Source organism: Bos indicus x Bos taurus, chromosome 29 (genome assembly GCF_003369695.1).
Source record: "Bos indicus x Bos taurus breed Angus x Brahman F1 hybrid chromosome 29, Bos_hybrid_MaternalHap_v2.0, whole genome shotgun sequence".
NCBI classification, from domain to species: domain Eukaryota; kingdom Metazoa; phylum Chordata; class Mammalia; order Artiodactyla; family Bovidae; genus Bos; species Bos indicus x Bos taurus.
Genome location: NC_040104.1, coordinates 22,697,557 through 22,724,080, shown reverse-complemented (window position 1 = coordinate 22,724,080; position 26,524 = coordinate 22,697,557). Strand labels below are relative to the sequence as shown.

The 26,524-nt window shown below is 45.7% G+C and overlaps 1 protein-coding gene across 2 annotated transcripts; it reads right to left on the bottom strand.

Moving 5' to 3' along the window:
• Window positions 1-6,860: 6,860 nt before the first annotated feature.
• Window positions 6,861-24,306, bottom strand: HEPACAM (hepatic and glial cell adhesion molecule). Of its 2 annotated transcripts, none has more exons than XM_027532167.1 (7): window positions 23,845-24,306; window positions 13,388-13,729; window positions 12,192-12,473; window positions 11,802-11,901; window positions 10,487-10,716; window positions 10,274-10,344; window positions 6,861-9,075 (listed from the first exon to the last, which is right to left on the bottom strand). In XM_027532167.1, the coding sequence occupies exons 1-7, from the start codon at window positions 23,927-23,929 to the stop codon at window positions 8,773-8,775; spliced, it is 1,413 nt and encodes a 470-aa protein (XP_027387968.1). In that variant the 5' UTR covers window positions 23,930-24,306; the 3' UTR covers window positions 6,861-8,772. The 2 variants fall into 2 exon arrangements, with proteins under 2 accessions (XP_027387968.1, XP_027387969.1); XM_027532168.1 differs by having other exon boundaries at window positions 10,643-10,716.
• Between the last annotated feature and the right edge of the window lie 2,218 nt (window positions 24,307-26,524).

Here is a 26,524-nt window from a genome sequence, read left to right as displayed (position 1 = left end):
TTTTCATTGCTGGATAATATTCCAGGGCATGTGTATACCATATTTTCTTTATCCATTTATCCCCTGATGCATGAATATGGAAACCTAGGTGTTTCCATATCTTGGCTATTGTGAAGAAGACTGAAATGAACATGGGGGTGCAGATATCTCTAGACATCTAGATTTCAATTCTTTTGGATATATACCCAGAAGTGGGATTGCTAGATCATATGATAATTCTATTTTTAATTTTTAAAAGAAGTTCCACACATATTTTCAGAGTGGTTGTGCCAATTTGCATTCCCAACAATGGTGCACTGGGGTTCTCCTTTTTCTCCGCTCTCTCGTCAACACTTAGGTCTTCTATTTTTTTTCTTTTGCTGGTAGTCCTTCTCATTGATATGAGGTGATATCTTATTGTGGTTTTGATTTGCATTTCCTAGATGATTAGTACCATAGCTTTTTTCTTTATTTTTTATTAACTAAGTCCATACTTTATTCGGATTTCCTTAGTTTTTACCTAATGTCCTTTTTGTATTCCAGGATCTTATCTAAGATACCACATTACACTTAGTCATCTGTCTCTTTAGGTTCTTCTTGCCTGTGATGGTTTCTTAAGCTTGCTAGTGTTTTGTTGTTGTTTTGTTTTGAGATGATACGAAATTTTTTCTTTAATATTTTAAAACTGAACTGAGTACCACCGTTTCTTTATATAGTCACCTTCTAAAGGACATCTTGGTTGCTTCCAAGTCTTAGCAATCATGAATACAGCTGCTATAAGCATCTGTGTGCAGGTTTTTGTGTGGACATGTTTTCAGCTCATTTGGGTAAATACCAAGGAGTGCACTTGCTTGATGATATGGTAAGAATAGGGCTTTCCTGATGGCTCAGTGGGTAAAGAATTCACCTGCAATGCAGGAGACACCAGAGACACTAGTTCTAACCCTGTGTTTAAAAGATCCCCTGGAGAAGGAAATGGCAACCCACTCCAGTATTCTTGCTTGGGAAATCCCATGGACAGAGGAGCCTGGAGAGCTACAGTCCATGGGGTCACAAAGAGTTGGACATGACTGAGTGACTAAGCACATGGTAAGAATATATTTACTTTTGTTTAAAACTGCCACACTTTTTTCAAAGTGTGTGTACCGTTTTGTATTCCCACCAACAATAAATCAGAATTATTGTTCTGTATCCTTATCACATTTGGTGTTGTCAGTGGTTTGGATTTTGGCCACTCTAATAGTTGTGCAGTGTTGTTTTTTTAAAAATAATTGTTGTTTTAAATTGCATTTCCCTGACGACACATGAGATGGAGCATCTTTTCATGTCTTTACTAGCTATCTGTATACCTTCTTTGGTGAGGTATCTGTTCAGATCTTTTGTCCATTTTTTAATCAGGTTGTCTGTTTTCTTATTGTTGAATTTTAATTTTGTATATTTTGGGTATATTATTGTATGTATTAACTTTGTATATACTGGGTTACAGCATTTTGTTTCTTATATTTCATCAGAGATGTCTTTTGCAAATATTTTCTTCCAGTCTGTGGCTTATCTTCTCGTTTGGTTGACATTATCTTTCAGAAAGCAGGAGTTTTTCATTTTAGTGAATTCCAGCTTATAATCATGTCTTCCATGGATTGTGCCTTTGGTGGTGCATCTTAAGCATTGCTGTATCCAGGGTCATCTAGGTAGGTGTTTTGTTATCTTCTAAGAGGTTATTTATTTATTTATTTTTTGCCACTCCATCCAGCATGCAGGATCTTAGTTCTTCGACCAGGGACTGAAACTTGCAGTGGAAGTGAGAAGTCATAGTCATTGGACTGCCAAAGAGGTCTCTTCTAGGAGTTTCTTTTTTTTTTTCCTCCCCCCTCCTCCCCTCCCTCTTCTAGGAGTTTCAAAGTTTGATGCAGATTTAAGTTTTAAAATTTCTATAATAATTTCTTCTTTAACACATGAGTTATCAAGAAGTGTTCTTTTGTTATCTATGTGATAACAACCCTCCAAAATTTATTCAGATTTATGCCCTAGTCAATGCACATGGTCAATATTTGGAGAACATTTTGTTTATTCTTCAGAAGACTATACATTCTTTAATTGGCATAGATCTTTATATATTTTCAAAACAAACGTGTATTAAACTACGGAAATCTTGCAAATCTTTACTATCTTTTCAAGTCTGTTTTACCAATTGCTAATTGAAGAGATGCTTTGAGATCTTCCACTGCAAAAATAGATTGGTAAATTTCTCTCTGTAACAGTATCAATTTTTACTTCATATATATATATATTTGGCCATGCAGCATGTGGGATCTAGTTCCCTTACCAGGGATCAAACCCAGGCCCCTTGCATTGGAAGAACAGAGTCTTAACCACTGGACCACCAGGGAAGTCTCTTATTTCATATGGTTTGAAATTAATTAATTAGATGTACATAACTCAATTTTAGTGTTTGTTTTTGGTGAAAACAAACCTTTTGATATTATGCAGCTACAAATACTATTGAGGCTTCACTTATAATTCACCAGAGTTTCCCTCTACACTGAAAGCTATTTTGTGTGCATACCTGCAATTCTGTTTGGGGAACATATTGGGATACATGAAAGTCAGGCTGGGAGTACCAGGAATTAAGGTCATAGAAGAAGCCCTAAACTAATGATGGATAGGGATTCACTGGATTGACACCCCAGTTTCCTTGTCTCTCAGTGGGGACTATCCTCAAATCTGTTTTAACGCCATCTCCCAGGGCTCCCAGCAGCATTGAGCTCCACAGTATTAACTGGTTTGATAACATATCCCTTATTGGTTTTGATCTCTTTGCCGATCCATTTCTTTACTCCTCTACTGAAGTCTCCTGAAGTAAACTATTTGCACTCAAATTCAAAGTACCCCATTTATTCCTAATAACAAAGGAGACATCTGTTTAACAGGAGTAAGCCAGGACTGTCTTAGCAAACACGATGTGGGGACATCCTACTATAATGAGACTTTTGGTCCTAAGTCCATTTATCTTTTATTACTAGCTATCCCTGCTTCCTTTGGCTTACTATCTGCCTGGCACATCTTTTTGCAGCACTGCACTTTCAACTTTTCTTTTGGGATGTGTATCATTTAAACAACATTATGACTAGTGAAGTCACTCAGTCGTGTCAGACTCTTTGCGACCCCAAGGACTGTAGCCTACAAGGCTCCTCTGTCCATGGGATTTTCCAGGCAAGAGTACTGGAGTGGGTTGCCATTTCCTTCTCCAGGGGATCTTCCCAAACAGGGATTAAACCCGGGTCTCCTGCGTTGTAAGCAGACGATTTTACCATCTGAGCCACCAGGGAAGTCAACATTATAGCTGGATTAAAAAATGCTGTCCATCAGGTTGCATTTTAACTAATTCAGGCCATTTATAATTTATTTATAATCTATAATTTAGCTGTGTTTCTATCGTCTTATTTTTTTTTTCACTGTCTATTCTCCCATTTTTCTATGCTTCTTTTTTTTTCCTTCTCTTTGCTTTAAAAGAAATTGATTTTGTGTTTGTTTACAATCTATCATTATGGAACTTATACCAATTCTCTTATTTTCTTCTTTTTGCAGTTACTCTGATAATGTTCCCTTGAATACTCAATAAAATCTGAAATTAATATTTTAACCACCTTCTCCTCCAAAAGTAATTTAAAGATTTTGGAATAATTTAATTCTGATAACTCTCTTCCTGATTTACATCCTATTATTTTCCTGTATATTATTTATAAGGTTTTGAAAGCCACAAATAGATATTATTTTCATTTTATAAGATATTATTTAATTTGTCAACATTTTTACTAATTTCTTTGGTCACTATTCTTTCTTCATCTCAAGCCTGTCTTTTGGAATAATTTTCTTTTTTCCTAAGATGTGTCATTAGGAGTTCTTTTGGTGTTGATGGTAAACTGTAGTTTTTGTCCATCTGATAATATATTTTACCCTCATATTTGGAAGACTGCGGTGGTAGGTACAATATTCTAGGTTAATAGCTATTTTTAACCGTCATTTTGAAGATATTGTTCACTTTCTAATGATTTCTTTTATTATTGTCTGAATGTGTAAGACCTTTTTCCCTCTGACAGCCATTAAGATTGCCAACTATAAATTGGCACTTGCCGTCTGCCTCTACAAGGATGCAGTCATGAGCCACTGCGGCTGCTAAACCAACACTCCTCTGAGAGGAGTTCAGGGTGAAGATCAGGAATGAGGCACTCTGTGTTCTGGGAAAAATCTGGCAGAACAGGTCTTCCAATATATATTTTCAGGAGAAGATTTTATGAGCCTCATTCTTTATCTTAAAAAAATTATTTATTTATTTGGCTGGGTCGGGTCTTCGTTGTGGCACAGGGGTCTCTGCAGCTCATGGACTCCCTAGCGGCGGCATGTGGGCTCTAGAGTGTCCAGGATCTGGTAGCTGTGGCTCTAGTTGCTCCACTGCATGTGGGATCTTAGATCCCAGACCAGAGACTGAGCCTCGTCCGCTGCTTTGCAACGTGGATCTTTAACCACTGGACCACTAGGGAAGTCCCTATGAGCCCAATCCTCGCATCTCCTCGTATCTTCTAGAAAAGCATTAAAATCATTAACAGGGACATCTGCTCTTCATGACTAGCAGCAAGCCTCCACCAAAATGTATGCCTGACTGCAGGTATCCCCCCTTCACTAAAATCATATTACACTCACTTTCCCCATTGCCTCTGCAGCATTCTCAGGGCTATCTGAATGCTGTCTCCTAGGCTATAGTCATTTTGCCCCAAATAAAACTTAACTCACAACTCTCACGCTGTACATTTTTTCCCATCAACAAGATTGTCTCTTTTTCTTTGATATACTCTAGTTTTACTACATTTTAGGTAGGTGTGGAAACCTTTACAAGTATCTTGTGTGTTAACCTTCTTGAATGTGTATATTTATGTTTGTCATGAGTTCTACAAAAATTTCAGTCATTACCTGACTCATTTGAAAAGACCCTGATGCTGGGAAACATTGAGGGCAGGAGGAGAAGGGAACAACAGAGGATGAGATAGTGGGATGGTATCACCAACTCAATGGACACGAGTTTGGGTGGACTCCGGCGGTTGGTGATGGACAGGGAGGCCTGGCGTGCTGGGGTTCATGGGGTTGCAAAGAGTCGGACACGACTGAGTGACTAAACTGAACTGAACTGAACTCTCAAAATACTGCCTCTGCTCTATCTCTCTATTCTCCCCTTTGAACTCTTGATGAAATGTTAGACCTTTTCATTCTACATGAAAGAAAAGTGAAAGTGAAGTCGCTCAATCGTGTCTGACTCTTTGTGACCCCATAGACTGCAGCCTGCCAGGATCCTCCATCCATGGAATTTTTCAGACAACAGTACTGGAGTGGGTTGCCATTTCTTTCTCCAGGAGATCTTCCCAACCCAGGGATTGAACCCAGGTCTCCTGCACTGCAGGCAGACGCTTTACTGTCTGAGCCACCAGGGAAGCCCTCGTTCTACATGACCTGAGCCTTAATCTCTTTTTCTCATGTATTTCATTTCCTTGTCTGTCTGTGTCCTATTCTGGATAATTTTTTCAGATAAACTAACTCTCTTCAGCTGTATTTAATGTATTTAACCTCTTTTGTTTACATTTTTATTTTAATAAGTCATATTTTTGTTTATAAAAGTTCTATTTGTTCCTTTTCAAACTTGATCACTTTTGATAGTATCTTGTTGCTTATTCATTTTTTATAACAGTGTCTTTTATTCCTTCAAGCATTTCATGATTATTTTATGTTTTATGTCTGATAATTTCAATATTCGAAGACCTGGGCGGTCTAAATACATTGCTTCTTGCATTTGCTGACTTTCATTCTTGGTGACTTGTTTCCTTCCGTGTTTGATGTCCTTTCCTTGTCAACTCATCTTTGATTGGTCTTAGTCTCTGAACATTTAAGGAGATGGTTTTCTTCAGAGAGGATTTTCGTTTTTATTTTGGGAGCCTGGGATGCTACCAACTGGAGGCCAATACCAACGTAATCCAGGAGTCTCAGGTTCAGCTCCCGCACTTGGCCACTGGCACGAGTCTGGTCTTTGTCAGTGCTAATATAAATGTGTGCTGTGCTTAGTGGCTCAGTTGTGTCTGACTCTTTGTGACCACATGGACTGTAGCCTGCCAGGCTCCTCTGTCCATGGAATTCTCCAGGCAAGAATACTGGAATGGGTTGCCGTGCCCTCCTCTAGGGGATCTTCCCAACCCAGGGATTGAACCCAGGTCTCCGGCATTGTAGGTGGATTCTTTACCATCTGAGCCACCAGGGAAGCCCAGTTGAAACATTTGCCCTTGGTTGATCCACATTTTATGAGTGCTAAGAAGTAAGGATTCTACTTACTAAGCATTTTTTACATGCTGCTCCTGTCTGGAATATGTGTCCTTCCATCCTTTTCTTTCCTCCACCCGATTAACCTGTCTTTCTAAGACTAAGTTCAGGCTTGTTCTCCTCCAAGATACCTTTGCTGAACACCCCTAATCTGGGTTAGATGCTGCTTTTACATGCTTCTAGAGCACGTTGTATATACTTCTATCGTTGCATTTTCCACACTGTATTATGCTAATCTGTTTATTATCTGTGTTCCTTCATGAGACTGTCTCTTTGGTATGTCATGGCATAGTAACACTGTCTCCCAGCTTCTAGCACACTTCATGGTCCATGAAGACATGTTTACTGAATAAAAGAAAGAACATCAGAATGAATGAATGAGTGTGTGATGATTTTGGAATCAACAATTTGGGATTTCCAGAGAAGGTGAAGGATGATGAAGGAAGATGAGAAGAAAAGAGAAAAGGGAAACGACTGGTATTTTTAGGCAATTTGTTTGTTCTCCTTGATTAAGTGAAACAAAGTTTTCACTTCATTTCATCAAAAGTTTATTGAGCATCCAGAATGTGCTAGGCACTCTGCTAGATGCCAGTAATACAAAGATGAAGATCAAAACAAAACAAAAACAAAACCACTTCCTTGCTCCACCCCCTCCCCCCAATTAAGGCAGATTTGACTTGAGCCTGGGAAGCCAGCCCCTCAGGGATGCAGCATTGGGGATTAGAGTACAGTTTGCCCTAATCTCACCTTAATCTTCACCCTTGCCTCTCCAGGTTGACTGGGATGTACCTGTCTGAGACCGCATCTTGCATCTTCCACCTGCCTGAGCAACTTGGGTGGGGGTGTGTGGGTGTTCCCCGCCCCGCCCCTGCCCCACATGCATCATCTCCTAGATCAGGTACCTGGGGAAGTGAGGGGAGCAGTTTTGGGGTGAGGAAGCAGAGCTGCAAAGGCACACCTGCGCAGATGAGCCTGGAGAAATGCATCGGGGCAGGGAGCTGCGAGGACCACGACCTGCAAGTTATGGGGGGGAGTCAACTAGAAATGCTGCTGCCCTTGGGCTGGGACAAAACTTGTTCCATGTGGAGTGGTGGGGAATTGGGACCTCGGGAGGGAGTTCCTCTGTGGGATGGTGCAGGGTCCGAGCTGGAGCTCAGGAAGCTGAGGAGAGACCAGAGATGCACTAGAGGCATCAGGGAAGACAGGTCAGCACACACAGAGGGCTTTTTTCTTTTGCATCATTTTAATCGCCCTCTCTCTTCACAAGGTAGATGACTGTCTTTCCTCCAAACTGTGCAAGAAGTGGTGGCAGCACGGGCATGGCCTAGCTACACAGTGGACCAATCTCTCCATACTCTGCAGGTTTGTGTAATTAGGGCGCTTGCCCTGGCCTGTCTCCTGGGCCCTGCACACCTGGGAGCAAGGCAGGTGAGAGGCCGGAGACCAAGGGTTCCATACGGCCTCTAAGACGCAGTGGTGGGCGGGGAGATCAATGAGCGTCTTCCTCCTTCCACTATTTCTGGGGAGAGTCGAACTTCATCTTCTTAAACCTACAGGAAGCTCGACAACCTTTCCCAGGGACAGTGATTGTTTGAAAGGCTTATTTCATGCAAAGCCAGGGAGAACCAGTAGATAGGAGGGGTCAAAAGACAGATCCTCACTTGATTTAGCTTTCTGGGTCTGGGAATGAGTGAGGAGCCCCTTCTCTAGGGACTAGAGATGAAAAGAATGCTGGGCACGCTGCTGAGGGGGCCTTTGGGAGGAAGCCAAGCCTGGGAGGCTTGAATCCTTTGCTCTGGCTAGACCCGGGTTGTGGGGGGGAGAGTGGCAAAGAAATACCCTTGAACTCCTCCCTGGCCAACTGGTAGGTACCCAGGTCCCAGATGCCTGAGAAGGGTGCCCCAAGGTCCTGTCTTCACAGTGAATTTCTGGGCTCCCCCTTAGTTCAGGACAGTTGTACCTTTGAGGCAAGTGGCCTCTCTAATCTGGGTTTGCCGAGAAAGTTCCCCAGGAACCAGGAGTTCGTTCCTGGAGAGCAAGGGGAGAGGGTGGGTGGGAAGCATAAATGCGCCCTAGGAAGGACACAGGATAGTCATTGGGGTTAGGTTACTGATGTTAGTTTCCATAAGCCTCTCCGGGGATTGGGCCGTAAATTTAATAATCTATGTGGTCCTAAGAGGGCACAACCCACACCCACTGATAACACAGCCAGTGATCAGGGAGCAAACGCACCCCGATTTCACAATCCGGTCCACCCTCCGCCATTCCCGCCTCGTCCCCGGACTCCGCAGGCTCACAGTGGTCCCCGCGCCCTATCCTCTCGCCCGGCGGGACCTCTCCTAATCCCTCGCCCCTCGCGGGCCGCAGTCCCGCTGCCCCGCCCTCCCCTGGACGCGGGCCTCGGTGTGCGGGCGCCTCCGGAGGACGCAAGGAGGCTCAAGCGCTGATCTCCACCGGCCCCGCCTCGTCTTGCTCGCGGATCAGGTGCACGCCCGCAGTCCGCAGTGTGCGCGAGGCGCTGCGCGAGCGGCCAGGCGAGCCGGGGGCCCGGGGCGGCGACGAGTGCGTCCGGCCGGTGGCGGGGGAGCGCGCTGGGGAGCGCGGGTAGCGACGGGCGGAGCGAATGGGTAGCCCGGGCGACCGACCCGGCACGGCCGGGGACACGGAGTACCCCGGCGGGCCGGGCTCCGCCGCGCTCCGAGGCTCTGAGGCGGGGTTCTCCTCCGGCTCCGGGGAGTCCTGCAAGGACAGTTGCCAGGAGGGGTCAGGGGACAGCTGGCCAGGGCTGGGAGCACGCCCGGTGTTCCAGGGCCCTAGGAATACCGAGGTGAAAGAGACACAGTCCCCTTCACACTCTCATCTCCCGGAAGGCTGAAGACCTAGGTCTGGTTTCTCTTGCAACATAGGGCACAAAGCAGTGGTTTTTCCAGTAGTCATGTATGGTTGCGAGAGTTGGACTATAAAGAAAGCTGAGCGCTGAAGAATTGATGCTTTTGAATTGTGGTGTTGGAGAAGACTCTTGAGAGTCACTTGGACTGCAAGGAGATCCAACCAGTCCATCCTAAAGGAAATCAGTCCTGAATATTCATTGGAAGAACTGATGCTGAAGCTGAAACTCCAGTACTTTGGCCACCTGATGCAAAGAATTGACTCATTGGGAAAGACCCTGATGCTGGGAAAGATTGAAGGCAGGAGGAGAAGGGGATGCCAGAGGATGAGATGGTTGGATGGCATCATCAACTCGATGGACATGAGACTGAGCAAGCTCCAGGAGTTGGTGATGGCCAGGGAAGCCTGGCGTGCTGCAGTCCATGGGGTTGCAAAGAGTCAGGCATGACTGAGTGACTGAACTGAACTGAAGGACACTTAGCATGGTGCCTGGCACATAATAGGTGCTCATTAAATGTTGAAATGCATTAAACTGAGGGGTTTGACCACTTATTTTCTGCCTTCCACCTGGCTTGGACAGTGTGGGACAGAGTTGGTTGTTGAATAGCTGGAAAGTCACCCAAAGCCCATGTCCAGAGATCTGGGTACTGCCACCAATTGGAGAAGGAAATGGTAACCCACTCCAGTATTCTTGCCTGGAGAATTCCATGGACAGAGGAGCCTGGCAGGCTACAGTCCATAAAGTTGCAAAGAACACAACTGAGCAACTAACACACAGACAGACACTGCCACCGATTCACTTGTTTGATTCTGAACAAGTCATTTTACCCCTGTCATTTTACCCTGTTTTATTAGACGAAAATAATAAAATAGGGTAAAATGATTTTTACCCTATTTTTCTTATCTCTAAGGTGGGGATGACAGAAATATTTCTCAGGGTTATTCTGAGTCCTAGAAAGGGATGTCAGCATAGCGGGGCTACGGTAGCACCAGAACGTGACAGGGACTGATGGGGTGTTCGTGGGGCACTTAGCCCGGAGCTGCTTACCTTGTCTTTCAGGATGTAGAGTGCCATGGGGTTCTTCCGTTCCTGCTCTCCGCTTCGGGGGAGGGTGTCTGCTGCACGGGGCAAAGAAGGGGGCGGCTGGCGCAGGTCCAGAACCCTCTCCACCAGCCAGCAACTATACTCCTTGCTTCCCAGCGGCCAGTCAGGGTCCCGCCACAACCTCTACCAAAGGATCCGTCATCCCCGGGGTCCTACCTTGGCTGCTCCTCTCCCTGCTCTGCAGTCTTCGTGCAGTTGGTGGAGGAAGGGGCCCTGCAGAGCTGGCTTCCTTGTCGCCCAGATCTGCCTTTTCCCAGCAGCCCACTGCTCTGAGTGACGATGGGATGGGTGAGTGGGCGGCTGGGAGCTCACCTTCTGGTTTCAGGCGGTCATCACTCTGATCCATATACTCCATGGAGTTTTGCTTCTCCAGCTTCCTCTTCTTCCTGCAAATCAACCCAGCACCTGGTGAACACAGCTGCTGAGTGTGAGCAGAAGTTCTGGGCGTGGGGACACAGTGGGGCAGTATCTGATGGCCATAAATGAGGCTGTGTAATAGGAAGACGGGCTGGGTGTGGTGGGATGGGGTATATCCCATCTAGGTTTGCAGCCTGAGTCTGGCCCTGGCAAGTCATTTAACTCATCTGAGTCCCGAGTCAGTATCTGTAAACTGCAGAGAATCACACTAAGATAATCACACTGAAAGGTAGTGTGCTAACCACAAACACAGTGCCTGGCTCACAGAAGGTGAAGTGCAAGTGAAACCATTATTAACAATGCTGGGATTGTTGGGGTTTTGAGCACAGGATGTAATTCCATATACAATGCATGCAATGGTAAAATGGATCTTTTGGGAAGAGCTTTGGCCTGGGAGGAAAGGCATTTAAAGAGACTAAGAGGAGGGGACTTCCTTGGTGGTCTGATGGTTAAGACTTTGCCTTCGAATGCAGAGGGTGTAGGTTTGATCCCTGCTCGGAGAGCTAAGATCCCACATGCCTTACAGCCAAAAAACCAAAACATAAAACAGAAGCAATATTGTAACAAGGTCAAAAAAGACTTTAAAAATGGTTCACATTAAAAAAAAAAGGTTTTTGTTTTTGTTTTTAAATAAATAAAGAGACCAAGAGGAGCTTAGTGGTGGTCCAGTGAATGGTTAAGAATCCGCCTTGCAATGCAGGGGACACGAATTCAAACCCTGGTCTGGGAAGATCCCACATGCCTTGGGGCAACTAAGCCCGTGTGCCACAACTACTGAGTCAATGTGCTGCAACTACCGAAGCCCCTGCACCCTAGAGCCCATGCTCTGCAACCAGAGAAGCCACCACAAAGAGAAGCCCACCCACTGAAACTGGAGAGTATCCCCCGACTCACTGCAACTAGGGAAAGCCCATGTGCAGCAATGAAGACCCAGCACAGCCAAAAATAAATAATTTTAAAAAAGAGAGAGAGAGACTAAGGAAAGAACGGAGCTCGGGGCTGGGGTGGGTGGAAGGATTCGGATACTCAGGGAGGGGGGACCTTGGAGAGTTACCCAGACTTTTTGGAGGGTTTCCAGCAGGCGCAGACAGTCACCAAGGTCACAAGGAGGAAGATGCCTCCTGTGGACAAGATGATGTAGAGGGAGCTTCTTCCTAGGGAGAGAGGGAGGCAGAGAGGTGGGAGAGACTTCAAGGTGAGCAGTGGGTGTGGGGAGAGAGCTCCCTGGGGCCGAAAGAAGACAAAAGGAGCCCCAGGCAGCAGGGCTGGCCAGTGGTGGACTTTCCCTGGAGCTCACTCCCACCAATGGCTGTCCTCCAGGGAGACCTGGCCCAGTCCGCCTCTCTCCCACTCCAGTGGCACTCTGTCTGGGATGTCCTCAGCCTCTCGTGGGCACCTGCCTCTCAGGGTTGTGAGTCCCAAGGGAGGGTGGCGGGAGACTCACGGTACACGGTGATCTTGACGGGCGGGCTGCGGCCCTGGCTGATGGGGTTTTCCACCACACAGCTGTACAGGTCGTCATCCTCCATGAGCACGCGCGTGATGGTGAGCACCTTTTGGTCTGGAGACAGGAGCATCCGAGAGTCGTTGAGGAGGGGCTTGCCGTCCTTCAGCCAGGTGTAGCTGGGTTTGGTGCCGTTCTCGTGTGAGCAGTTCAGGGTGAAGGCCTCGCTGAGCTCCAGCACCGTGGTTGATGCTACTAACACCTGCGGCCTTGAAATGGGCACTGAGCCCGGGGGTGGGGGAACCTGTGAGCCAGGGGCCAAAAAGCATCTCCCCTCCCCTTAACTGCCCACCTTCCAGCTGATCTGTGGTCTTCAGAGGTCTCAGTATAGCTCTTTACCACCACCCACCCACCCACCTATACATCCATCCATCCATTTATTCATTTATTTACCCACTATTTATTGAGGACCTAATTGAGCACAGGGGGTACAATGCAGAACAAGACAGCCATGGTCCCTGCCCTTCTGGACCTTCCCTTCCTTTCTTCCCAAATACCTTTCTGAGATGTCTTAAGCTGATCAGCCTGGAAAATATTTTCAATGGGCTAAGTTCAGGTCTGTGCATTCTAAGTTGCTAAGTTGTGTCCGACTCCTTGCAACCCCATGGACTCTAGCCTGCCAGGCTCCTCTCTCCGTGGGATTCTCCAGGCAAGAGTACTGGAGTGGGTTGCCATTTCCTTCTCCAAGAGATCTTCCTGACCCAGGGATTGAACCCAGGTTTCCTGAGGCTCCTGCATTGCAGGTGGATCCTTTACTGCTGAGACACAGGGGAAGCCCCAAATAGGTTCCGATATTGACTCTCACTTACTAGTTGAGTAGAGTTGGTCAAATTATTCAACCTCATTGTGCCTCAGTTTTCTCATCTCTTGAAACAGGGCCAATGATGTTAACTATCCCTAGATTATTATAAGCATTAAATGAGTCAATATAGGCAAAAACTTACAATCATTTCTGGCTCATAGTAACCACATGTTAGCTGTGGTCTATCTGCCAGTCTCTAAGGTCCAGTTGGCTCACTCTCTGCTCCCCAGTGGCTCTTGTATGGGTTTTCCTGGGTCTAGCTAGGGTACTGGGTGGACCTTGCCCCCCACCCCAGCTGCTGGTACCCCCGCTCCTTCCCTGCCCGAGACCTTACCATCTACAGTGAGGTTGATGGTCTTCTCCCCGGTGAAAGTGTCATCGGTGATGGAAATCTCGACCTCGTAGGTGCCCTCGTCGGCCAGTTGCAGGTCGCTGAGAAGCAGGGAGCCGTTTTCGAAGAGGCGGATGCGGTCTCGATAGTCAGGCCGCAGGGTGCCAATGACCTCTGTGCCGATGGACTGAACCACGGTCACTGGCTTGTCCCGTTTCAGCTGCCACTTGACCACGGGCTTGTCACTGCTGGTGCTGCTATACTGCACGGAGAGCAGGGCGGCCTTCCCCACCGTGCCATGGATCAGGCGCACCGGGCTGGTGATGTTCACGCCTTCCAGGGGCTCTGTGAACAGAAGCCCACAGAGAGAGGGCAATGTCAGGCCCTGGCTTCTTACTCCACTCTCATTTCTGAGTCCTCTGGTCTCTCCATGCCTCACCACTCTGGGCTCTTCACTTCCTAACAGTTCTTCCTTTTTCCAAGCCAAAAGGCAATGAAACTAAAATGTTAGTTGTGCAGATCGAAGCAAATTTAATTTACTAAACATATCCAACCCACTTTGGGAACAAGTGCTTTGTTACGTAGTGAGCTCCTCGTCTTTAGAAGTAATCAAGGAAAGGCCAATTGAATGTTCATTCCCCTCCCCGTGCTTTCGTTTTCTCCTCTGAATAATGAGGTATCCCATGGACAGAGGAGCCTGGTGGGCTGCAGTCCATGGGGTCGCTAAGAGTTGGGCACAACTGAGTGACTTCACTTTCACTTTTCACTTTCATGCATTGGAGAAGGAAATGGCAACCCACTCCAGTATTCTTGCCTGGAGAATCCCAGGGACAGAGGAGCCTAGTGGGCTGCCGTCTATGGGGTCACACAGAGTCGGACACGACTGAAGCGACTTAGCAGCAGCAGCAGTAGCAGGACCAGATAATCTGCAACCTGACATTTCAATCCTGACATTCTATCATCATCTGTCAAGAATGTTGTAATAAAAAAAACCTTAGGTGTAGAAGACACTATTGCAATGATGAAAGCCACCATATTCATGACTTTATATACTTGTCATTGAGGGGAGTCTCAACAGTGGGGGGAGTTAGAATGGACAAAACCAAGTATTTTCAAATTTTCTTATTAAAGGTATTTTTGTTCCCACAAAACCCTATATAAATTGAAAAGGAATGAAATTTAGTTCTAGCTCACTTGATTTAGTCAAAGAGGTGGTGGGGACCTGAGTCCTGTCCTTTCCAGGATCTCGGGGTGCTGCTAGTGAATCTTCTATGGCTCTGTGCATCAGACTGAAATCTGATTGACCTCATGATCCTTAAGATTCCTCCAGCTCGTGGTTTCTGGGATTATATAGATGGGATTTCCTGCCTAGCAGGTGCTAGGTCCCAGGCTTGGTTTGACTTAGAGACACAAGCTTTCATACTTCCCTGAACAGGCAAACAGGGTTTGGTGTAGGTGACTTGAAGTGGCTCTGAAAAAAATCAGTGAGCTTCACTAAGGGCCAGGATGGGAACATCTACTCCCCTTCTCAGGACCCAGTCTGAAGCAGTGGGGTCAGCACATGAGGGTGATGTATGCAGAGCCACCCTGGGGTTTAGCAACCCCAAGCTCCTTGGTTCTCATTTCTTCTTTCCAGGAGGCTGGTCTATGACAGTCCCAGCCCCAAGGAAAAGTGGAATGGATTCCCCTCCCTGCTTCTCTCTTCTTGGACTCTCCCTTGAGTTTCCCCTGTGTCTACTCTGTCTTATCACATATAAGGTCTTGGTAGTGCTTTTGGGATGTCTTGCTCCCTTCAAGTTTGCTCTTTCTACCAATTTGTTTATTTATTTTTGCTGCATCATGCAACATGTGGGATCTTAGTTCCCTGACCAGGGATCGAACCAGGGTCCGCTGCAGTGGAAGCACGGAGTCCCAACCCTGAACTGCCAGGGAAGTCCCTCTTTCTACCAGTGTAAATTTGGTCCTTCTGGGGACTTCCCTGGTGGTCCAGTGGCTAAGATCTCCTACTCCCAATGCAGGAGGCCTGGGTTCTAGCCCTGGTCGAGGAACTAGATCCTGCATGCCAACTAAAATCTGGCACAATGAAATAAATAAATATTTAAAAAACAAAAAATAAACTTGATTCTTCTGGATAAAACCATTGGAGAAGTTACTGCATGTGGATCACCCTGGGCCTCACCCTCCTCTTGGTGGGTGCCTTCCCCGTGTCTGTGCACGAGTCGTGCCCCTGAGTCATAGGGGTGTATGTAGGCATGTTCAGAAGTGGAGGGAGCAGTCTTTCCCAGAAGCTGACAAAGAGCATTTTCTGCTGAGCAAACACTGTTTCCCAAAATCTAGCCAAGATTGGAGTTGGTTTTAAGGACAGGGTCCCACAACTTTCAAGGGACACGGAGAACTAGGACAGGAGCCAAGGAAGGACATAGAAGCGAGGAAATGGCTAATGGTGCAAATAAAAGGAACTAAAACTCTTCAACCTTGAGGAACGATTAACTTAATCATCGTCCTCAAGTCTCGAAAGCATCGTTAGGTAGAAAAGTCTCCGTTCCCGCTGGAGGCTGAACAGAAGGAAATTGACCTCGCTGCAAGATGTCCCTGCCAACTGAAATGGTCACACTGGATCAGGGAGGTGGCCCTCGTCAACTAGGATTTAAACTACTGTGACATCAAACAATGTCAAGCTTTAATGTATAAGAATGTACCTGCCAAAAGCCTTGGGGACCCTTAATAGCCACTTTCTTAAACCATCATCTGTTCATTTTTATGTGCCCTTTTTGGTGGGCAAAGGTTTTCTATTACCAGTATTTGCCTTAAATTTACCTTTTAAACATATCAGTGAGAGGGGTTGCCCTGGTGGTCCAGTGGCTAGGACTCCTCTCTCCCAATACAGGGGGCCTGGCTTTGATCCCTGGGTCAGGAAGATCGCCTGGAGGAAGGCATGGTAACCCACTCCAGTATCCTTGCCTGGAGAATCCCATGGACAAAGGAGCCTGGCGGGCTACAGTTGCAGAGAGTCAGACGTGACTTAGCGACTAAGCACAGCACAGGGAACTAGGTCCCACGCCACAGCTAAGAGTTTGCATGCAATGAAGAGTTCGCATGTCACAGCTAAGAGTTTGCAGGTGGCAACTAAAGATTTCATGTGCAGCCAAATGTTGTTCAGTCACCAAGTTGTGTCGGACTCTTTGTGACCCCATGGACTGCTGCAAGCCAGTCTGTGTCCTTCCCTGCCCTTCACTATCTCCCAGAGTTTACTCAGACTCATGTCCATTGAATCAGTGATGCTGTCTAACCATCTCAAAAGCATTCATGAGATACTGTGAAACATATTACACATAACCCACACACTCCGATACCCCGGACTGCAGGTATGTCCCTTTTTAACTGAAAGGCTTTTTGTTTTGTTTGGATCTGTCTCTATAGGAAGTCCCTCCTTCCCTTGGGCTAGCATAGATACCCTTATTTGGGCTTTCTCCAACTCTATTATTTCTTTTTTGAGGTGTGGTGACCAGAACTGCATACAATAACCCAAAGGCAGCACACAGCATGGTTTTCTTTTTCTTTTTGGCTGCACTCCACAGTAAGTGGGGCCTTAGTTCCCCAGCCAGGAACTGAATCCACATCCCCTGCATTGGAAGGCAGAGTCTTAACCAGCGGACTGCTGGGGAAAGTCCCATATGCCATAGTTTTCTAAAGCAAAAAATATTACTTTCTGCTCTTCATTTTTATTTTTATTATTCTGAATGAATTAATAATAATGAATATTAAATGCTCTGAGAAAATAGCACCCCTCCTCTGGCCCTATTGTAGAGGAGCTTCACTGTTGGGGTGACTGTGTTAAGAGTTTTCTCTTGTTACTACGTTGAGGCCTACAAGAGTGTGAACTCATTTTAAGTGTCAATCACTCAGGAATATAAGGCAAAATCAGGACACAGAAATTGTGAAGAAGGCCCTTGGGATCCAGGAAGAGAAGGGTAGCTTTCTTCCTACCCTGTAAAGAAAGCAAATGTTCAGTAACGTGTATCTAGCTAATAAGTATAAAGATAGCACACAGAGATACACTGTGCTTTGGATAGGAGTAATCATTAATGTTAAGCTGTCAATTCTCCAAAGCTGGCTTATAAATTTAATACAATACTGATCAAAATCTCAAGAGATTTATCCTTGGCACTACAATAGACAAGTGTTATCAACAGAACAGAATGAAGAGTCCAAAAACAGACTTAAACATGATAGCCTGACTTTTTATTTTTGGTGTGAGGGTTGTGGGATCTTAGTTCCCCAACCGGAGACTGAACCCATGATACCTGCAGTGGAAACCTGGAGTCCTAACCACTGAACCACAGGTGACATGCAGTCAGGTACAGAAAGGATTTTTTTAAATAGATAGTGCTGGGCCACGTTGGAATAAAAATGAATTTTGGTCCTTACCTCACATCTCACACAAATACCAATTCTAGGTAGATTGTAGATCTAAATGTGAAAGGTAAAACAAGGTTTTAAAAAGAAAACATAGGAGAATATCTTTGTGACTTGAGGACACAAAGGTGGTACCCGTAAAAGATGAAAATGATACAGTGGACAATAAAATCACGAGCTTCTGTTCATCAGGAGACACCATTAAGAGAGTGAAAGGCAAGCCGTACAGTGGGAGATGGCCTTCCCAGGTGGCGCTAGCTGTAAAGAATCTGCCCGCCAGTGCAGGAGACAAAAGAGATATGGGTTTGATCCTTGGGTCGGGAAGATCCCCTGGAGGAGGGTATAGCAACCCAGTTCAGTGTTCTTGCCTGGAGAATCCCATGGACAGAGGAGATTGGTGGGCTACAGTCCATAGGGTCGCACAGAGTTGACATGACTGAAGCGATTTGGCACACACACACACGCACAGTGGGAGATAGTTGTAATACATATCTCCTATAAGTGACTCGTATCTGACATATCTATTTTAAACTCCTACAAATTACCACTTTAAAAAAAAATCCAGGAAACTCAAAAGAAAATAGGCAAAAGATTTGGATCAGGTATTTCACATAAAAGGATTTTCAAATAGCTAATAAGTATATGAAAAAGACACAACTGCATTCATCACCATAGATTTGCAATTTAAAACCATAATTTAATGCCACCTCATACTAGGATGCCTAAAATGAAAAAAGAGAAGATTCAGTTATTGGTGAATATATGGAACGAACATCTGGGACTCTCAGTCAGGGCTGGTGGGAATGTAGCTTGATACAACCACTTCTAAAAACTCTGGCTATATCTACTAAGCCTAAGCGCATATATATAACTTGACAAATTCTACTCCTGGGTATATCTGTTCATCAAAAGACATCTACTAGAATGTTTTTAACAACTCTGTTCATAAAGGCCCAAACTGTTAACAACCAAAGTGTCTATCAAAATTGAATAGGTAAACAAATTTTGGTATATTTATATGATGGAATACTATATAGCACTGAGATCAAACAAGTTACAATTTCAACAACAACATGCATGAATCTTACAAATTTGGTGTTCTGTGAAAGAAACCAGGCTTAAAAGAATGCATAGATACAATTCCACTTTTATGAAGTTCAAAGACACACAAAATTAATCTGTATTAGAAATTAGTACACCACTGTGACCCTGGGGGGAAGGCAATAATAACAATATAGTGTGGAGGTACTATATCGCTTCTCAGTACTGAAATATTCTTTTCCATGACCTTGGGGGATAATTAAATGGATTTATTCACTTTTTAAAGGTTCCATAAAACTGTATCCTTATGCAAAATTGCATGTTCCTGTATATCATTTTCAATTGCAATTTTAAAAAAATACAGCACCTACAATATGGAAGGTGATCTTAGAACTCAGAGGGTGGAACCTAGCCAAGGGACTTCTTCCTAATGGGAGTGTAGAGGACAGACTGGCTCTAGGATCCCAGAGAGTAACATCTTGCACATCAGATTATCTAGATGTATGGCATGTTGTGTTTATGATTGTAAATTAGTATCCTAGCCTCTAGAAAAGCTGTGTTTGAATGTTCCAGGAATAGGGCTGTGATGGATTTAGGGAAGCCTCTTTAGCTCATATTAGGTTCAGAGCACCAAGGACTAAGTGCTACTTGTCTGAGGCAAGTAAGGTGGCTGCTGCCACACGGGAGTATTGTTGCTGTTCAGTCGCTCAGTCTTGTCAGACTCTCTGTGACCCCATGGTCTGCAGCAGGCCAGGCTTCCCTGTCCATCACCAACTCTTGGAGCTTGCTCAAACTCATGTCCACTGAATTGATGATGCTGTCCAACCATCCCATCCTCTGTTGCCCCCCTTATCCTGCTCTCGATTTTTCCCAGCATCAGGGTCTTTTCCAATGAGTTGGCTCTTTGCATCAGGCAAAGTATCGGAGTTTCAACTTCAGCATCAGTCCTTCCTATGAATATTTAGGATTGATTTCCTTAATGGCAAGGGATTAAGGCAGATCTCTGGGAGCCAGAGTCATATGGTCTAGGCCACCCTTTTAGTGCCAGCCTTAAAGCTATATCTCCCAGCCTCCCTTGCAGTTAATTATGGCTGTGTCACTACTGATTTCTACCCAATAGTACTAGTAAAAGTGGTAGATTCCACTTATAGGCTGGTGTACTCCTTCCTTTTTTTTCCCTCCTTAATCCTCTACCTAAAAGAAACAGATAAATCTCAGGCTGACCATTGGAAACACATGTGAAAGTTGATAGCGCTCCATGAGCTTGGTCTATGGAAAACCTCATGGAGCAGTCTTTGTTCATATCAGGCCTTGCTTGAAACGGTACTGACTACTCCAGGGTTAATGCCAGGAGAACTTAAATGTTGGAATTTATTTGTCACAGAAGCTGACATTTTCCTAATAGATTGAGGATGGCGGAAATTCCTCATAGAATCTCAGCCTTTATTGCTTTTGAATCCACAGCAGTCCAATGGCCTGACCCCACACTTACCTCTTACCTATCTTAGTTTGTAACTAATATTAGCATAGTTTATATTTAGAATTTTTTGTTATACTTTTTTTTTTTGACCATGCAGCATGTGGGATTTTAGTTCGTGGACCTGGGATTGAACCTGTGCCCCCTGCAGCAGAAGCACGGAGTCTTAACCATTGAACCACCAGGGAAGCCCCTTGTTAAATAATACTCAGTTCCATTGTCTCTCACAGAAGTTCCTTTTGTTTCTACCTAATCACAGTGACTGACAAGATCCTTCCATAATTTTTTCTTTACCATATATGACCTGAAAGAGCTTAGGGACACCCCTGATTTCTACATGTCATTGTACATTTCCTAGTCCCGGTTCGCTGCCTCCATACCGCTAGCTCTCATTTCCTCCATTCATTGTAATTTCCACTGACACTGCTGTCACTAAGACTAATGGTAACTTCTTAATGGCCACATCAGATGGGCTCTTTTAGGTCCTTATTACACCAGGTTCCTTGATACCTTTGATGTCGACTCTCTGAGAATATCCCAGCTCCCTTCACTTTCTGGACACCACAGTCTTCAAGATCTCCCTCTGTCTCTCTGATTGTTATGCACCTCCTCAATGGGCTTTTGTTCTCTGTTTTCCTCTGCAAATCTTGGGATTCCTCAGATTCACACAGACTTAGAGAATGAACTTATGCTTGCTGGGGGGAAGGGATAGTTAGGGAGTTTGATTGACATGTACACACTGCTATATTCAAAATGGGTAACCAACAAGGATCTACTGCATAGCACAGGAAATTCTGCTCAATGATATGTGGTAGCCTGGACGGAAGGGGAGTTTGTGGGAGAATGGATACATGTATATGTATGGCTGAATCCCTTCACTGAAAGCTATCACAACATTGTTAACTGGGTATACTCCAACACAAAAAGGTAAAAAATTTTAAAAAGTTTTCATTGGTTTTAAAAAAAGTCTTGGGGTTCCTCAGTGTTCCATTTTCAGCTCATTTATTTCTTTATTCTCACTGTTTTAAGTCTCACCTCTTAGCTGACAGCTTCCAAATACCTCTTCCTAACCCTCCAGTTTTAGGTTCAACATTTCCCCACAAATGTCTTACAGCCATTTCAACCTCAACATGAGTAACACTAATCATTATATCTCCCAATCTTGCCCCATTTTTTAACTTAATGTTTCACACAGAAACCCTACCTCCTTCCCTAGATTCTTTAACTTCCTATCAATTACTAGGTCCTGATTTTCCCTCCAAAATATTATCTCAATATCCTTCCCTCCCTCCCTCTTTATTCTAATTCCAGCCTGGTTCATTTCTCTCCTGAACTATTGCAGTAGCCTCGTTATGGGTTGAATTGTGCCCCCTATAATTTATGTCTTGAAGTCCTAATCCCAAGTATTTCAGTGTGTGTGTGCTCAGTCACTTCAAATGTGTCTGACTCTTTGCGACCCTGTGGACTGTAGCCTGCCAGGCTCCTCTGTCCATGGGATTCTTCAGGCAAGAATACCGGAGTGGGTTGCCATTTTCTGCTCCAGGGGATCTTCCCGACTCAGGGATCAAACCAACATCTCTTATGTCTTCTGCATTGGCAAGTGAATTCTTTACCACTGAGCCACTTGGGAAGCCCTATCTCAGAATGTGACCTTATTTGGCACTGGGGTCATTGTCAAGGTAACAAGCTAATACTGGAGGGAGTGGGCCCCCAATCTAAGATGAAAGCGAAAGTTGTGTCTGACTCTTTGCGACCCCATGGACTGTAGTTCATCAGGCTCCTCTGTCAATGGAATTTTCCAGGCAAGAATACTGGAGTGGAAGGCCATTTCCTTCTCTAAGAGATCTTCCCGACCCAGGGATTGAACCCAGGTCTCCTGCACTGCAGGCAGATTCTTTACTGTCTGAGCCACCAGGGAAGCCCAATCCAAGATGACTGGCGTTCTTATAAAAAGAAGAAATACGTATATACACACAAGCACAGGGAGAATGCCATGTAAAGATTAAAGTTAACCTGTCACAGCCAAGGAACTATCCAAAGACAGCAGAGAGGCCTAGAGTAGAACCCTGCCTAGCACCTTCGGAGGGCGTACAGCCTTCCCGCCACCTTGATCTTGAAATTTTACCCTCTGGAACTGTGAAACACAATGCTTCTGTTGTTGAAGTCATCCAGTTTGTGGTTCTACCAAATGGATACAGGCTTCCTTTCCTATCTTGCCTCTAGTTTTGCTCCAACGCCTCCTGGCCCTGCCTGTTCCCAGACTGAAAACCATTCCATGCCCTCCCCCGGCCCCCATTGTTTGCAAATTATCTTCCCATTTCCTTAGCAAGGTTTACATATCTCACCTAACTCCATTCACTCTTTCCTCTCCAGAAGGAGTGACTGACTGGGCTGCTCCTAACACGCAACACCATTTCTAGCTGTTGACCTTGGCCCATTTTCCTAACTATAATGCTCACTCCCACACCTACCTGTTTTTCTCATCCTTTAAAATTCAGCGCAGACACTCCCAAGTAACTTCCCCTCATATTCCCCTACTCGTATCCTGTACTACCAGCACCAGCTTCCTGATGGTGTAGGTGACCTCTCTCTGTCTCTCTGACTCATAGTAGTCTCTGCTTTTATTAAAATGATTTCTGCATCTATTTGCCCAATGAAACTGTAAATTCCTAGGCTCTCTGGAATGGTTTGTGCGTGTGCACATGCGTGTGTGCTCAATCACTCAGTCGTATCTGACTCTTAGTGACCCAATGGACTGTAGCCCGCCAGTCTCCTCTGTCCATGGAATTTTCCAGGCAAGAATACTGAAGTGGATTGCCATTTCCTACTCCAGGGGGTCTTTCTGACCCAGGGATCGAAACTGAGTCTCTTGCATCTCCTGCATTGGCAGGCGGATTCTTATCACTGAGCCACCTGAGAACCCCACGTGTGTATGCGCACATAAGCACATGTATTGAAAATCAGATCATTTCTCCAAGAAGTTGGTAGGGGGCAGTACAGAAGATAGGTTTGTCTGTGGCGTGCCTGAGTTACGGATAGGTTGGTGTTACAGTCCCAAGCCAGGAGACTCATTATCTCCAAAGCTTCTTTCATCTCCCTTGCTGTTTTACACCCAGAGAAGCCAGGGTGTGGGGTTGAGGAGGCACAAAACCAAGATTTCCCCACCCCTCCAAGCCCCACCATAATCCCGACTGGGAATTATAAAGGATGCCTGACTGGCCCACGCCAACAAGACGTCCCATAAGCAGTGGCTCGTTGCCCTCCATCTAATGTACTGAATGCCGTGGGAGCTCCAAAGTCATGCAGGCTTTGGGGGCTGGGGGGCAGGGGCCAGGCAGGAGGCACACAGAATGAAGAAATACATTCAACACGAATGCCTGAATTCACTGAGCTGCTTCCCACGGTGGCTGGGCATTCTCCCCTCCTCCCGCCCCAGAGGCGTTCTGGCCCTCAGCTCCCCCATCCCTGTCCTTTGAAAGCCCCAGGCCCCTCCTGCAGACCCTGTCCTGCCCTCTGGTTCTCCTACCTGTCTGGATCAGAAGCAGGTAGACAAAAGGAGCGAGGCGCAGCGCACTGAAAGCTCTGGACGGGGCTTCCCTTTCTCTCTTCATTTTGGGTGGCGTTCTCCAGCTCTGGTGCAGACAATTAGCATGATTTCTCCACTCTGGGCACGTCCCTTTGTACCACTCGGAGTTTCTCTGCCCGGACACAACCCTGCCAAGTTCCCTCTGAATACACAGAGCTCTGTGTGTTGCTGGACTTGTTCTTTCCTCTCTTTCAGACCTGGCATTTTCTAGTTTCAAAGCCCTGCATCCCGGGTTGGGAAGAGGGTATCTGCTTGGAAGACCATCTCCAGCACAGCTTCCAGTCTGAGGGGTCCCAGCAGTTTCTTCACCTGCCTGAGCTGAACCCCACTGCCAGGGGGAGATGAGAATTTGGGCTCAGGGAGGGACCTTGTGTGTCCCAGCAAGCCCTGTCTCCACCTCTTGCTCCTCGTTCCTGCGAGGGAGGGTGCATGCCAGGGACACACCTCCAATAAACTCTGAAAAGGCAAGGAGAGGAGTTTTTTGGAAGCTTGGAATGAGAGATTTCAGAAACGGCTGGGGACGCGGAAAACCCCTCTTCTACCCCAAAACAAGAAGATTGGAAAATGGCTTGAATTGTATTATTATCATAGCTGTCAAGTTTGGGCTTCTCCCTCCTATCATAGAATCTTGAAGATGCTGGGGATCTTTTTCCAGTAGCTACTCTGCTCAATCCCCAGCCTCCAGTCCATTTTCTAGAACATGTCAGAGCAAAGATGATGGCAATACCCCAAGACCTTGGGGTTCGGCCACCAGCTGCAGCCCAGCCGTCTCCTCAAGTCTTGAAGTGTGATGAAGAAAAGCAGCCCAGCCCTGCCCTGCACCCCCATTACCACGTCCACAGCTTCTCCTGCAGGTCGCCAGTGGAACGCTTGCTCGCTCACTGTGTGATCTGGGGCTGACAGCCATTCAACCTTGTTAATTCTCCAATTTCACATCTGTAAACGGGGTGGGGGGGCAGTAGCTTCCTTGTAGAAACTGTTGAGAGGATTGATGAAGATTTAGTACAGTGGAGTGCCTAGAACATTCTTTGTTGGAGAGGTGATATGCGTATGTTTGTGTGTGTGTGTGTGCATCTCGGTCACCTCAGTCGTGTCTGACTCTTCGCAACGCTATGGACTTGTAGCCTGCCAGGCTCCTCTGTCTGTGGGATTCTCCAGGCAAGAATACTGGAGTGGGTTGCCGTGCCTTCCTCCAGGGGATCTTCCAGACTCAGGGATCGAACCCGCAACTCTTGAGTCTCCTGCGTTGGAGGGCGGGTTCTTTACCACCAGCAACACCTGAGAAGCCCTGGAGAGGTGATAATTTAAACCTAAAAGAAAAATCTTCTTCTAATTCCTTTAGGGATTTTTATGCCTTGGTGAGACCAAACTTTACAACTCCTCCTCTCAGCTGTCTCTAACACTGGAACTCTGGTCGTAATTTTATAAGTGTGGAAGTTATCTTTCAAAGTGTTCTTTTTACATACTAGAGAAAGCCTGTGTAAGCCAGGTTTCTATTTTTTAAAAATTTTTATCAGAGTATAGCTGCTTTACAATGCTGTGTTAGTTTTTATTGTACAGCAAAGAGAATCACTGACATGTATACATATATCTCCTCTTTTGGGGATTTCCTTCCCATCTAGGTCACCACAGAGCATTGAGTAGGGCTCCTTGTGCTCTACAGTAGGTTCTCATTAGTTATCTATTTCATACACAGTATCAACTCGGAGAAGGCAATGGCACCCCACTCCAGTACTCTTGCCTGGAAAATCCGATGGGTGGAGGACCCTGGTAGGCTCCAGTCCATGGGGTCACTAAGAATTGGACACGACTGAGCGACTTCACTTTCACTTTTCACTTTCATGCATTGGAGAAGGAAATGGCAACCCACTCCAGTGTTCTTGCCTGGAGAATCCCAGGGACAGAGGAGCCTGGTGGGCTGCCATCTATGGGGTCACACAGAGTCGGACATGACTGAAGTGACTTAGCAGCAGCAGTATCAAGTCAGGTTTCCAGAACTTAAGATTTAGTGCATGGTCCATCTGAGCTGAAGGATGGGGGAAAGAGATGGACAGCATTGGTTTTGGACGTCACAGAGGAACTCCAAAAAATATTCTGAAATGCATAAATGAGATTTTTTTTTCCTTTTGCATCTCTATGATTGCAACTTCTTCCTAGACAGCTTATGGCACTTGTCTGCCTCTGGTAGAGTTAGTGGAGCTTCAGCAGGAATACAATGAAAAAGCAAAAGGCAATATTCAGCTTCTGACATTTAAAATAGTATGTTAGAGTCAGTAGCAAGATGAAAGGCTTGAAAGCCAGTCTCTGTAAGGAACTGAAGGATATTTTAATTTCTTTTATCTGTTCCTTTGATGTATCATGGAGAGCAGGTTGTGGACCGGATCATAGTGTTCTTCTATAGTGTAGAAATGGCCTCTTTTGCTTGTGATGATTAGACCTGGAGGCTTATTGTCTGAGGTAAAAGGATATGAGGGGCTTCCAGGTGGCTCAGTGGTAAAGAACTCTCCTGACAACGCAGAGAGTTCCCCTCTCCAACCTCCAGGGGAAGTTTCCCTGGAGGAAGGCATGGCAACTCACTCCAGTATTCTTGCCTGAAGAATCCCATGGACAGAGAAGCCTG

Bases quoted from the DNA above. Each gene is read 5' to 3' on its own strand.
- HEPACAM (XM_027532167.1), bottom strand. From the start codon at position 23,929: ATGAAGAGAGAAAGGGAAGCCCCGTCCAGAGCTTTCAGTGCGCTGCGC. The intron at 11,902-12,191 runs GTGAGTCTCCCG...CTCTCTCCCTAG, and splicing joins CGTCAAGATCACCGTGTACC to GAAGAAGCTCCCTCTACATC. The intron at 10,717-11,801 runs GTAACTCTCCAA...GTTGATTTGCAG, and splicing joins AAACCCTCCAAAAAGTCTGG to GAAGAAGAGGAAGCTGGAGA.